General features: G+C 37.3%; 1 protein-coding gene across 3 annotated transcripts in view; it reads right to left on the minus strand.

The window, feature by feature from the left end:
• Positions 1–15,659, minus strand: part of STAG1 (stromal antigen 1) — a 541,662-nt gene that overhangs the window by 99,230 nt on the left and 426,773 nt on the right. For all 3 annotated transcript variants that reach the window (XM_021071121.1, XM_021071122.1, XM_021071123.1), the window contains 2 exons: positions 9,841–9,948; positions 5,863–5,977 (listed from right to left, as the gene is read on the minus strand). In XM_021071121.1, coding sequence (XP_020926780.1) covers positions 5,863–5,977; positions 9,841–9,948 — 223 coding nt within the window. The remainder of the gene's footprint in view (positions 1–5,862; positions 5,978–9,840; positions 9,949–15,659) is intronic.

Consider the following 15,659-nt stretch of genomic DNA (forward strand, 5'->3'; position numbering starts at 1 on the left):
CCCTCTCTGTGTTCTCTTTACAGAGTTTCTACTAGATAGTATAATAAACTTTCTTCATCTCAACTTTCAGTCTCTTAATTTCTCTCTTTATGTTTTTCATTTCTTTCCTCTTTTGCACTAGTTCCTAGAAAAATCTCTTGATCTATAGCCAATCTTTGGTTACATCCATTCAGGTCATTTAACGATCTGCTTCACCCTTACATTTTAGAAATTATGTTCTTACCATGATTTATTAATTATGTCTTTTATAAATCCACTAATTCATTAATCATATCTTTTATAATTGCTTCTTATATTTAGGTGTATTATTAAAAAATTCTCATCAGTAATGTTGGGCCTTGTGCTTCTTTTACTTGATATTGATCTTTTTCAGTTTCAGTGTTTTGACTGTCAGGACATATACATTAATGAGTCCACACTCAAGAATACAGGTAGAGAGAATCCTTTTCTTGAGTCTGATTACAAGGTCCTGGATTCCTTGGTTGTTTAGGAAAGTGGAGAAAAGGGATCCATAATCAGGCAGGTTTTTCCTATAATTGTAGATGTGCACCTGATATTTGGAGTGCAAAATTTTCCTGTCCCTACTGGTGGACATAAATTAACTGGTGGTATTTATTCACTGAATTCTTCTCAGACCAATGTTCACATCCAAAGTGCCTGGACCAGAATTTCTTTCTTTTTCTTTCTTTTTTTTTTGTCTTTTTGCTATTTCTTGGGCTGCTCCCATGGCATATGGAGGTTCCCAGGCTAGGGGTTGAATCGGAGCCATAGCTGCCAGCCTACACCAGAGCCACAGCAACGCAGGATCTGAGCTGCGTCTGCAACCTACACCACAGCCCACGGCAACGCTGGATCGTTAACCCACTGAGCAAGGGCAGGGACCAAATCCGCAACCTCATGGTTCCTAGTCGGATTCGTTAACCACTGCACCATGACGGGAACTCCCTCTTTTTCTTTTTTAAAAAAATCTTCTGGGCACCCTGCGGCATACGGAGTTCCTAACGCCAGGGATCAAACCTGTGTCCCAGTGTTGCAGAGGTGCTGCCGATCCCATTTTGCCACAGCGGGACCCCTGGACCAGCATTTCTAAAGTGAGGAATAAGCACAGCTAAAGGGCAGCAACTTAATTACTACTGATAGCTATCACTAGCCTTTGCTGCTAGACTTTGGTGTATTTCAGACTTCTACCAAAAAAATCTCAAAAAAATTCTATTTTTGTCTCATGTAGGGTATGGGTTATTTAACTCTAATTAATTGTCATTTACTTTATAGCATCCACAGATTTCTCACTGTTCTGGTGAACTGGTAATATCTTATTCATCTTATTTAGCATGCATTTTTTATTTGGATGAGTTGCTGGCACAATTGAAGGCTTTAAATAGTATAATTCCACTAGCATTGGGATTTTTAAGCACTGGCATTGTTCTATGTCTTGAACAAGGCATATTAAAATTTAACTCAGAGAGTTCCCATTGTGGCTCAGCAGAAACAAACCTGACTAGTATCCGTGAGGATGCAGGTTCAATTCCTGGCCTCACTCAGTGGGTTAAGGACTCAGCATTGCCACGACCTGTGATGTAGGTCTCAGACACAGCTCAGATCCTGTATTGCTATGGCTGTGGTGCAGGCTAGCCGCTGCAGCTCTAATATGACCCCTCACCTGGGAACTTCCATATGTCACAAATGCAGCCCTAAAAAGCAAGAAAAAAAAAAAAGTGTCTGAAACCCTAAAAATGAAACATTTATTTTCTAAAAAAAGTTTTTGGTATCATAATTTTAAAAAAAACAGCATGAAAACAGGTATCGGCAAGAATTCCTTGTACTCCTTAGAAACTAGATAAACAAAAAAGGTAGTTCATTATTGGACAGAATCATTATACAGCAAAAAAGATAATTGGAATTACATTAAAATTTATTTATAAATTACATAATAGAAATTAAAATTATATTTATGTGTAGGTGAATTTTACTCTGCTATATCTAAGTATATTTACTTTATAGGGTTTCCTCTAATCTGGTCTGTAACAAATGCATTCATTTTCCTGGTGACTTAAATTACAATTTTTCTGGGTGTGTACCCATTTATCTTTAATTAGCTTCAAAGGTTACTCAATATTTTACCTCATGTTTTTTCTCCCTGCTAACTTCTTGTCAAATAGTTAAATACACTAAAGGATCTTACCATACAACAGAATCTTACATGTATTTCTTTTATGAAAAATTATTTAGAATGCAAATAACCATCCCAAATCATTAAGCCTAAAATTTTTTTATGGGTTTTATAAACCCTTATGCTGGGTTTTATTCTCTGCTGAAACAGAGCCAGTAATTGGTTAATTTTGAAGTACAAATTTTAAAAAAGTTACTACTCAGGGGAGATTTCCTGGTTATGTCAATAATATGTCTGCTAATTTTCTATCTTAAATGACTGTCCTAATTAGCCTCATCATTCCATATGCCTAGAAGGACGGTGATGAGACTTCTAGATTGTGCAGAAATGTTCTAGGTTATGATTACTCTTTTGGAGTAATTATTAATACCATCCTGGTCACTCTGAAAAGCACCACAGTTTGTACAGTAAGTACTATAGTCACATTACCTACAGGGAAATCTGGGCTCACCATGTGCAAGTACCATCTATCCTCCCATTAGATGTGTATCTCAAATATACAAGGTATTTTGTCACTTGAAACCAATGACTGCAAAAAAGTTCGCGATGGCTTTAAAAAAGTTTGTGATGTTACACTGTGGTACAAAAAGAAAAAAAAATAACTAGTGTAGGCAGATCTCTTGATTTCCACTATTTCACCTATAATTTACATATAAAGAGGAAGACTACTCTATAGACTGCAAACCTCTTTCAACATTTTAGAATTCTATTACTAAAATGTTATTATTTAACATTCCAGTACAAAGAAATAGGAATGATAATCAGTTCAATAAATTCTAGTTAACTGATTTGTAATTCACCTATAAACTGAACTTATTTTACTCAATGATTTCTAGGTCTCTTTCAATTCAACTTTTTATGAATCTTTTACTAAAATATTACTATGGGGAATTCCCTCTGTGGCTCAAGAGTAATGAATTTGACTAGTAAACATATGATGACACGGGTTTGATCCCTGGCCTCACTCAGTAGGTTAAGGATCCAGCTTTGTAGGTCGCAGATGTGGCTTGGACCCATGTTGCTGTAGCTGTGGTGTAGGCCAGCAGCTGCAGCTTCAATTCAACCCCTAGCTTGTGAACTTCCACATGTTACAGTCCGGTCCCAAAAAGCATAAGAAGAAAAAACAAAACGTATATGTAAGTATATATAATTATAACAGGTTAGAACACAGTAAAACAAAGGCAAATTCAGAGTAGGACAATCAGAATCCCACCCTATTATGAGAATAGCTTTAATAAGCATTTAATTCCAGGTACACCTGTATTACAAGAGACATTTTAATAATGCTTCTTATAAAACATAGGAAACCTATATAAAGTCAATATTATGGTCATACATATGAACTAGAAACCTTAAGTATAATTTGCAGATGCTTTTGCAACTGATAAAAACACCACAGAGAATTGGGAAATATATTTTAATATTCTTATAACATTTTAGTAAATAGCAAACACATGAAAATAGTAATACCATTTGAAAATAGAGCGGTAATATACACTACAAATTACGACTTTAAATCAAATGAAATTGTGTAAAATTAAGTACTCATGCCTTTTAATATATTGAAAAGTAAGATTCTTGGGCTTTTTTTAGAGATCCAAAACATTTTCCTTCAATTAATAATAAAGTTCAGGGGAGTTCCCGTCGTGGCGCAGTGGTTAACGAATCCGACTAGGAACCATGAGGTTGCGGGTTCGGTCCCTGCCCTTGCTCAGTGGGTTAACAATCCGGCGTTGCCCTGAGCTGTGGTGTAGGTTGCAGACGCGGCTCGGATCCTGCGTTGCTGTGGCTCTGGCGTAGGCTGGTGGCTACAGCTCCGATTCAACCCCCAGCCTGGGAAGCTCCATATGCCGCGGAAGCGGCCCAAGAAATAGCAACAACAACAACAACAACAAAAAGACAAAAAAAAAAAAAATAAATAAATAATAAAGTTCAATTAGCTTGATCATTACATTTCCTAAACTTTTCAGCAGTCTAAACAGTATACTCATGTCTCATCCCTATCAATTTTTGAATATAGTTTCTATTAAAGTCAAATTTTTAAACAGGACTTGAAGTGCTAAATACTTTTAATCCCATTTCTTTAAAAACATAAAGGGCTAAGAGTTTAATTTGAATAGTCTATCATAACTGTGATATTCACGGCATATTTAATGTTTTACCTAAAAAGTCACAACCATCTGTATTTTACCCCACAGTATACCCACACTTGCCTTGTTAAAGACAATAATGTTTTAGACCTGTAGCATGAAAAGTGTGGTCCCTGAACCAGAAGCATAAACACCACCCAGGAGCTTGTTAGAAACATACCATCTCAGACCCCAACCCAGAGCTACTGAATAGGAACTGGCATTTTAACAAGCTCCCTATGTAATTTGTATACCTATTTAAAATACTGTTCTTAAAACACATCATTTACCCAAATGCGATGCTCCAACTGGTATTGGTTCTGACTTTATTCTTTCTCTGTTCCCAACCCACTTAGTTTTTATAGGCAATTCCTTTACCATTTTTCCAGTCCTGCTTGCCCCAACCCTACGCTTTCCACTAAGTTCTTTCATTTCTTTTTGATTTTAATTTTCTTATAGACAGTCTGTTTGTCTCTCTATTCCTCATTCATGCAGTGTTTCTCTAGCACTTTCAAACTTGAGCAGTCACACAGTCTCTAAATTTTTATTCAACTGGACATTGACCAAAAATACTTTTTCCCAAAGTTCAGGGTCCTAGTTTCTAGATTTTTTTTTTTTTTTTGCAATCCTTGTTACCACTTTTTTTTGCAACTCTGTTCACTCACTTCTAAGCCAAGGAGTTTATTCATTCAGGGGCTCTTTATGTTTAGTTCATCATTCCTCCAATGTCATATCAGCAGTTCTAATACCAAAAAACATTTTAGTGGGCAAACCAAAGTTTGCCTGTGTAAACAGATTCTGATAGATATATACTATGAATGTTAATTGCTTACGTGATAACTAACATGGAAATACTGCTATGGAGTTTGTAAACCATTAATTTACACTTAAATTCATATTTTTCTTTCTCCTTAAATAATACAATTTTCAGATGGGAAAAAACTAACAAGTGTAACACTTTCACAATGTTCACAAACTTCTGAAATAATATAATTTAAAAAGCTACATGCAAAAATTCAAGGAAAGGAGTTCCCATCGTGGCTCAGTGGTTAATGAATCCGACTAGGAACCATGAGGTTGTGGGTTCGATCCCTGGCCTCGCTCAGTGGGTTAAGGATCCAGTGTTGCCATGAGCTGTGGTGTAGGTTGCAGACACGGCTCGGATCCCGCGTTGCTGTGGCTGTGGTGTAGGCTGGAGGCTATGGCTCTGATTCAACCCCTAGCCTGGGAACCTCCATATGCCGTGGGAGCAGCCCAAGAAATGGTAAAAAGACCAAAAAAAAAAAATTCAAGGAAAACAAGCAACATTAAAAAAGTACGCAGTGTTGTAATACTATAAACTTGAAAATTGGTAGCATATATTCAGTGTTAATTCACACCTGCATACATAGTCACATAAAAGGTAGAGTACCAAGCCCATAATCAGAAAATCCATGGAGGCAATTTTTTAAGACACACGCTTGTCTTCATTTGATTGAAAAATATCATTAATTGCAATCAATGAAATGAGTTTTATTTAAAATATAATCTAATACGAAAAACATAATTACGTTAAAAATTTACCTCACTTTCAAGAAAGAAAAGAACCAGCATCCTAATAAGGTTCCCATTTGGACTGTTTCTGCCCCTCCTCTTTGCTAGTGCTTCTTCTGCTTGTGGGTCATGTCTGCTAAACAGCCTGGAAATATATAATAAAACAACATTACAAATTTACATGTATATGAATTTTAGTCCTTTCCTTCAATGTATAAACTATTTCAGTGTTAAGAAAATAAAAGAAACAAGTGACAGAGATCAGATTACTGATTTATTTCAACATAAGTATGTAACTGACATATTTATAGGTCAAAAACATGGTCAGATCTGAACACTTTCATGCAGTTCAACTATATATAGCGTAAAGGCTTTTTTACTGATGACTAATCAATGTTCAAATCCTTATGAAAAATACTGTATGATAAATATTAAAATACGTAATTTTCAATTGAGTTCTATTTTCTTAGTCATTTCATAGTCAAGTAATTACGGAATTTAACCAGATGCTCCAGCAGTAATAGTAAAAATCATACTTTTAATCGTGATTGAACTTCCATTATTTTTTGTTTATTAGACTATTACCTAGAAACACTATTTATTAACCTGACAGTATTGAGTAAAATGAAACAAACATTAAACTTAAAAAAAGTCACAAAACATCTAAAATATAACAAAGAAATGACTAAAAATTTTTAATCTGTTAAGATTTATTCTAACAAAATTTAAGGATTAGTAAAGATGTCTTTTTTTGAAATTTTTTTTGTCTTTTTGCCATTTCTTGGGCCGCATCTGCAGCATATGGAGGTTCCAGGCTAGGGGTCTAATCGGACCTGTAGCCACTGGCCTACGCCAGAGCCACAGCAACGCGGGATCCGAGCCACGTCTGCAACCTACACCACAGCTCACGGCAACCCTGGATTCTTAACTCGCTGAGCAAGGCCAGGGATCGAACCTACAACCTCATGGTTCCTAGTCGGATTCGTTAACCACTGAGCCACGACAGGAACTCCTTAAAGATGTCTTATTCCCAGGTATTTCTCTAGGTAAAATGGATATAATACTGCACAAAAATAAAATCCCTATTCTCACTGAGCTCTCGCTCTAGTGGATGCAGATAAATGGTAGATCAATATATATCATCTCCGGTGTTATAAGGAAAAACAATGGTCTAGGAATAGGGATATAGAGTGCGCTAGCTCAGACATACAGCACTCAGATGAGAGGCAAAATAACAAAATAAGAACAATTTCATGTGACATAAAATATAAACCAATTTCAAGAGGAAAATGAGTATAGAGAAATTAAATACTTGGAGAGAAAGGACAGGCGGGGGGAGAAGACTACAGAGTATTAGCTTGAAGGTATATCTGCACAGCTATCAGACTGGTTTAAGAGAGTTTTGTTTATTTGGGTGGCTTTCAGAGGTGGGGGGCAAATGGAAAATATGAGCATCTTTCAAACTAAAATGTACAAATCTGAACAACTGAAATCACTGTATATAAATATAAGGTACGGAAGGGTTAGCTTTTTTTAAAAAAAATATTAAAATGTAGAACTTTGGATGACATATTAAAATATTCATTTCAGATACACTGTACCACTTTTTGCATGCTTAGTATAGCTTAATACATTAGATTACAAAACAGACTAAGTGTATGTGCATGCACGCAATTTTTTTTTTTTTTTAATGGCTGCACCCGCAGCATATGGAAGTTCCTGGGCCAGGGACCGAATCTGAGTCATAGCCACAACTGTGCCAGGCTGGGGATCCAACCCACACCTCCACAGCAACCTAATCTGCTACAATTGGATTCTTAACCCCACCGTACCACGGCAAGTCCACATACATTAAAAGAAAAAAAACAAAACAAAAACAACTTTATCATGGAATTCCTAGGGCTAATTTACAGGTTATGTTTTAGGATTTTAAAAGATCACGATATTTCTCCTTTTTTTTTTTTTTTGTCTTTTTGCTATTTTTTTGGGCCACTTCCGTGGCATATGGAGGTTCCCAGGCTAGGGGTCTAATCAGAGCTGTAGCCGCTGGCCTATGCCAGAGCCACAGCAACGCGGGATCTGAGCCGCGTCTGCAACCTACACCACAGCTCACGGCAACGCCGGATCGTTAACCCACTGAGCAGGGGCAGGGATCAAACCCGCAACCTCATGGTTCCTAGTCGGATTCGTTAACCACTGTGCCACGACGGGAACTCCAAGATCACGATATTAAATAGTGGATGTTCAAAGAGATTATTAAGAATCAAAATTTCTCAAACTATCTCCAGGGCAGGGGCATAAAATAAGCTGATGAAGTAAGGCTTCCATTTGCATAGGAATGGGATTCATTTTCATGAAGGAAAAATTATATAGAGGCTTATAATACTTGTGAATTTATATGAAAATTAATAATTAAAAATTTTTAGCAAGTGTTTCAAACTTAGAAAAATATAAGATAGTTAAAATTAAATTTATCCAAGGGCTCTTTCTGACTCCAATGCTGCCAGTTTATGGCCTCTATTCTATGGATAACCAACTTTTTTAGTCTATCTTTTCTTTGAAAATAGAATCAATAAATTCTTTTTAGAAACACAAAGTTTTTTGAAAAGTTAAGTGGAGAATAGAGACTAATTAGAATATAATAAAATAGGAAGGACATTTGAGTCAGACAACACTTCCGATGAATATGGAAACAGCACTATTCTGTATTAGCCAATGATGTTAGAGGGACAGGCAAATTCAATATTTTATTTTAAAGGTCATGCCTGAAAATCTTGACTTTTTTCCTCACTTTCATTACCAGTATGCACTACCAGCCAGCATCCTTCTTAAAGAAAACTTTTCCAGGAGCTCCTGCCGTGGCTCAGTGGTTAACGAATCTGACTAGGAACCATGAGGTTGCGGGTTTGATCCTGGGCCTTGCTCAGGGGGTTAAGGATCTGGCGTTGCCGTGAGTTGTGGTGTAGGTCGCAGACTCGGCTGGGATCTGGTGTTACTGCGGTGTAGGGCTGGTGGCTACAGCTCTGATTAGACCCCTAGCCCAGGAACATCCATAGCCGCAGGTGCGGCCCTAGAAAAGGCAAAAAAAGAAAAGAAAAGAAAACTTTCCCACAAAGTAACAATTTTTCCCACTTTGAGAGGTAACACTGAGTAAAGAAGAGTTTGTGGTTGCAGCACTGAGTTGCTGATGCTGGATGGCGAGCCAGGGCTGCTCATCATCTATTTCTAACAGTTTCCCAGTGTGTGATTTACATCTGTGCTTAGCATAATCACAAATTACTACATGTAATGGACTTCTGGGTCACCTGCCAAAGTCACTAAGTTCAATCTACAAACAAAATCAGAAAGCAAAACATCCCCCTGCCCAAGAATATATTTTAAGAATGAATTAATCTACTAATAAATTATAGAACATATAGAGTAGACCACCAAAAATATATTTAATAAGAAAGTTTAGTTACATTCATAATCCCTCACTACCTCTATGTTTTTCAAAAAATATTGGTGAGGTTTTGCTTTTAAGTTAAATTGCAACTGCATATATAATTTTCAGCATCATAATGGATTATGGATTAAAACAATCCACATCCTCATAGAAAGAATGATGTAAAAAACAAAAAACTGGGAGGTATTTTAAAGACTATTTTAGATTACCAATGTTGAGAAGGTAAGATACGAGAACTCAGAATTTTAAAAGGCAAAAAACATGGTCAAATAAAGTATCAATTACTTAAGAGAGCTTTTAGAAACTTTAAGCACTTCTACATTCTCCACTCACACCCCTAGCTGAGAATTATCCTTACAGATTGTAAGTCAAAGGAATATGTCACAAGGGACAACATTCTCAGGGATATGATTCATGATATGCACATAGACTGTGAGAGTATTACAGCCCCCAGAATTTGCAATGGCCATTTCTATTACTGTTTTCATTCACTACTAGTTTCTTTTATTAACTCTAAAACAAAAAATCAAACTGGAACCTGGTTTCAGAGATAATTAACTCACTTTTTGTGAAGGAATTCTCCAGCTGCCACAGCAACAGGGCGATGTGCTGAGTATACCAAGTGGTAAACATTTTCACAGTCTTCATTGGAAAGAGCTTCTTCACTTCCACTGAAAAATTCAGAAAGTAACACTGAGCCAAAACAAACGTTTACTCTCAGTTCTACCTTTATTAAAAATTTGTAAGTTCTTTACAAAATCTTAAGGTATAATGATGTTATTTTTTCCTTTTAGTCCAACTTTTGAAAGTAGTATTTCTCCTCAATAATAAAAGACAGCTAATTTTTATTTAAAATTCAGAAAGTACAGATAAAACAAGAAAATGTCCACATTTCTTCCCATACATACCCAGTGATAATGACTATTAATATCGTGATTTGTATTACCTCAATTTAACTCAATTTCCTTAAATGTGCATAAACCTTTTATTAATAGGCCTGGGCATATATTTGCCCCTGTTTCATAAAGTTAAATTACTACTGTGTTACGTAACTCCTCTTTCCAGAATTGTCTATTTTACATTATATTTTATCATAATACTTACAATACTATTTAGTCTTCTTTCCATATAAAATGGATTCACTAGTCACAACCACTCTGCTACTAACACAAATTTCCCACCTTTCTACTCATGTATTCTTTTTGTTTGTTTGTTTTTGCTTTTCAGGGCCATACCCACAGCATGTGGAAGTTCCCAGGCTAGGGGTCAATTGGAGCTACAGCTGTCAGCCTACACCACAGTCACAGCAACTTGGGATCCAAGCCACGTCTACCTACACGACAGTTCACGGCAATGCCGTATCCCTGACCCACTGAGCAAAGCCAGGGATTGAACCCACACACTCTTGGATACTAGTCAGATTCATTTCCACTGAGCCATGACAGGAACTCCATACTCATGTATTCTTAAAATTTGAAGCTTTTCTTGGTTTGCTGGGAAGTATCATTAAGTATTTTTTTCCCCTCAAAAAGAGAACATCTATTTCCTGATAATTAACACGATTAAAAATGTGTGATAGGATTACATATAATGTATGGAGTTTTTGGGCTTACATACTCAAATACTTAAACATAAGACATGACGTTATAAAACACTTAAAAGAGAACATAGTCAAAACATTCTCAGAGTTCCCGTCGTGGCTCAGTGGTTAACGAATCCTACTAGGAATCATGAGGTTGTGGGTTCGATCCCTGGCCCTTCTTCAGTGGGTTGAGGATCTGGCGTTGCCGTGAGCTGTGGTGTAGGTTGCAGATGCGGCTTGGATCCTGCGCTGCTGTGGTTCTGGCAGAGGCTGGCGGCTATGGCTAGGATTCAACCCCTAGCCTGGGAACCTCCATATGCCACGGGAGTGGCCCTAGAAATGGCAAAAAGACCAAAAAAAAAAAAAAAATTCTCTAACATCAACCATACAAATACTTTATTAGGTCAGTCTCCAAAGGCGGTAGAGATAAAAATCAAAATAAAGAAATGGGACTTAATCAAACTTAAAAGCTTTTGCACAGCAAAGAAAACCATAAAAGGACTGAAAAGACAACCTATAAAATGGGAGAAAATAGTTCCAAATGATGAAACTGACAAGGGCTTAATCTCCAAAAACACAAACAACTTGCACTATTCACAACAAAAAACCCCAAACAACCCAATAGAAAAATAGGGAGAAGACCTAAATAGACATTTCTCCAAAGAAGAATACAGATGAGCTAGGAAGCACATGAAAAGATGCTCAATATGGCTAACTATTAGAGAAATGCAAATCAAAACTACAATGAGGTTACCACCTCATGCCAGTCACTAAGCCCATCATTAATAAGTCTATAAATGACAAATGCTGGAAAGGGTGTGGAGAAAAGGGAACCCGCTAACACTGCTGGTAGAAATGTAAATTGGTACAACCACTATGCGAAACAGTACAGGAGTTCCTCAGGAAACTAAATATAGAACTGAGGGAGTTCCCTAGCCTGGGAACTTCCACATGCCACAGTGTGGCCCTAAAAAGTAGAACAACAACAACAAAAAATCCTTCTCCTTCTCTTGGGCATATATCGAGACAAAACTATAATTCAAAAAAGATTATATGTTACGCACCCCTATATTCACTGCAGCACTATTCACAACAGCCAAGACATGGAAACAACCTAAATGCCCATTCAAAGGTGAATGGATTAAGAAAATGTGGTACATATATACAATGAAATACTACTTAGCTGTAAAAAGAATGAAATAATGCCATTCACAGAAACATGGATGCAACTAGAGATTCTCACACTAAGTGAAGTAAGTGAGAAAGAGAAAGACAAATACCATATGATATCACTTATATGTGGAATCTGAAATACGGCACAAATGAACCTATCTACAGAACAGAAAGATCACAGGCACAGAGAACAGACTTGTGGTTGCCAAGGGGAAAGGAGAAAAGAGTGGGATGGACTGGGAGTTTGGGGTTAGTAAATAGAAACTACTACATTTAAGATAGATAAACAATAAGGTCCCACAGTATATCATAGGGAACTATATCCAATATCCTGGGACAGACCATAATGGAAAAGAATACAAAAAAAAAAAAAAAAAGAATACATATATATATATGACTGAGGTCACTTTGCTGTACAGTAGAAATTGGCATATTGTGAATCAACTACGCGTTAATAAAAAAAATGAACTGTACACACATACACACACAGAATTCTTGATCTGTACAGGGTCTTGATAAGATGTTGGGGTATAAACCTATTCTCCAGAATTCAGTCCTAGAGATGCCACAAGAGATTAGGAGGAGAACGAGAGATTTGACAAATAAACATAAAATTTAAAGAAGGTAGCTGAATCACAATATAAGGGATGAATGAAAAAGAGCTGGATATCAAATACAGAAAACACATTAGAAGCTTTTTTTTTTTTTTTTTTGGCCGTACCCACAGCTCATGGCTGTTCCTGGGCTAGGGGTCGAATTGGAGCTGCAGCTGCAGGCCTATTCCACAGCCATGGCAACACTGTATCACAGCTGCATCTGCAACCTATGCCAGCAGCTTGTGGCAACACTGGATTCTTAACCCAATGAGTGAGGCCAGGGATTAAACCCATATCCTCAGGGAGGCTCTGTTGGCTTCTTAACCCACTGATCCACTGTAGGAACTCCAAGAAGCATTTTTTTTTAAGTATAGTCTTTCTCCCTCTCAACAAGGCCTAAGTTTTAACCTCTTCACTCAATTATACATATATCAATAGCTAAATTAGCTAACACCCTCAGGAAAAAGCTGAACCCACAGGAAAATAAATTTAACAAGATATCTCAGTAACCCAAGCTCAGAAGCTAAAGGAAAATATTCCAAACCAAAAGAAGAATGAACAGATGGAGAAAAAAAACCATACTTTCTTGCTGTTTCCTTTAGCTCAGATGGAATACTTAAAAGGAGCCAGCCTGGTTGATCTTAAGAGGCATTTTGCCTAACAAGACAACCTCTAGGGCAAAAACTCAAAAACACTGGGAACTTGAAAATCAGGGGCTGAGTCACAAAGAAAATAGCCAGAGGAGGGTGTGTCCACTCTGGGGAACTGTTCTCAGAAATACCAAGAGTGTTCTCAACAAAATTTTAGCCAACTGAATCCAACAACATATAAAAAAGATTATATACCATGACCAGGTGGGAGTCATCCCAGGTTCACAAGGATGGTTCAACATACGCAAATCAATCAACATCATACAACATATTAACAAATGAAAACTCAAAAACCACAGGATCATCTCGATAGATGCAGCAAAATAATCTGACAAAGCCCAACATCCACTCATGATCAAAACTCTCACCAAAGTGGGTACAGAGGAACATACCTTAACATAATAAAAGCCATTTACGACAAACCCACAGCAAATATAATACTCAATGGAGAAAAGCTGAAAGCCTTCAGACTAATATCTGGAACAAGACAAGGATGCCCACGCTCACCTCTGTTATTCAACATTGTATTGGAGGTCCTCGCCACAGCAATCAGACAAACAAAAGAAATAAAAGGTTTCCAAATCGGAGAAGAGGTAAAACTGTCACTGTATATAGATGATATGATACCATATAAAGAAAGCCCTAAGGACTCAACCCTGAAACTACCCGAACTGATCAACAATTTCAGCAAAGTAGCAGGATATAAGACTGAGACATCAGTCGCTGCAGAAAAAGCCTTTGACAAAATCCAACACCCATTTCTGATAAAAAAAAAAAAAAAAACCCTTCAGAAAGTGGGCACAGAGGGAACCTACCTCAACATGATAAAGGCTTTATATGACAAACCCACAGCGAACATCATTCTCAATGGCGAAAAGCTGAAAGAATTCCCGCTGAGATCAGGAACAAGACAAGGATGTCCGCTCTCACCACTACTCTTCAACATAGTTTTGGAAGTCCTAGCCACAGAGATCAGAGAAGTAAAAGAGATAAAAGGAATCCAAATTGGAAAGGAAGAAGTAAAACTATCCCTACTTGCAGATGACATGATACTATACCCCGAGAATCCTAAAGACTCTACCAGAAAACTGTTAGAGCTCATCCACAAATCTGGCAAAGTCGCAGGATACAAAATTAATACACAGAAATCAACGGCATTTCTATATACTAACAATGAAAGAGCAGAAAATGAAATTAGGGAAGCAATCCCGTTTACCATCGCATCCAAAAGAATAAAATACCTAGGAGTAAACCTACCTAAAGAGACAAAAGATCTGTACTCTGAAAACTACAAGCCACTGATGAAAGAAATCAAAGATGACACAAATAGTTGGAAAGACATACCATGCTCTTGGATTGGAAGGGTCAGTATTATCAAAATGTCTATACTACCCACGGCAATCTACAGATTCAGTGCAATCTCTATCAAATTACCAAGGACATTTTTGACAGATCTCAAACAAAATATTTTAAAGTTTGTTTGGAAGCACAAAAGTTTGTTTGAATAGCCAAAGGCATCCTGAAAAGGAAAAATGGAGCTGGAGGAATCAGGCTCCCGGACGTCAGACTGTACCACAAAGCAACAGTCATCAAAACCGCACGGTACTGGCACAAAGACAGAAATATAGCTCAGTGGAACAGGATAGAAAGCCCAGAATTCAACCCACACACCTACAGCCAACTCATCTATGACAAAGGAGGCATGAATATACAATGCAGAAAAGACAAGCCCGTTCAATAAGTGGTGCTGGGAAAACCGGACGGCCACATGGAAAAGAATGAAATTAGGACACTCCCTAACACCATACACAAAAATAAACTCAAAATGGATTAAAGACCTAAATATAAGACCCAGACACTATAAAACTCTTAGAGGAAAACATAGGCCAAACACTCTCTGACATAAACGACAGCAACATCTTCTCAGATCCACCTCTTAGAGTAATACGTAAAAACAAAAATATGCAAATGGGACCTAATCAAACTGAAAAGTTTCTGCACAGCAAAGGAAACCCTAAACAAAACGAAAAGACAATCCACAGAATGGGAGAAAATCTTTGCAAATGGATCGACTGACAAGGGATTCAGCTCCAAAATTTAGAAACACCTCCTGCAGCTCAATAGCAAAAAACAAACAACCCCATCAAAAAATGGGCAGAAGATCTAAACAGGCAGTTCTCCAAAGAAGATGTACGGATGGCCAAAAAAACACATGAAAAGATATTCAGCATCACTCATTATTAGAGAAATGCAAATCAAAACCAGGATGAGGTACCACCTTACACCGGCCAGAATGGCCATCATCAGAAAGTCTACAAACAGTTAAGTTCTGGAGAGGGTGTCGAGAAAAGGAAACCCTGCTACACTGTTGGTGGGATTGT

Source organism: Sus scrofa, chromosome 13, assembly GCF_000003025.6.
Source record: "Sus scrofa isolate TJ Tabasco breed Duroc chromosome 13, Sscrofa11.1, whole genome shotgun sequence".
Taxonomy (NCBI): Eukaryota; Metazoa; Chordata; class Mammalia; order Artiodactyla; family Suidae; genus Sus; species Sus scrofa.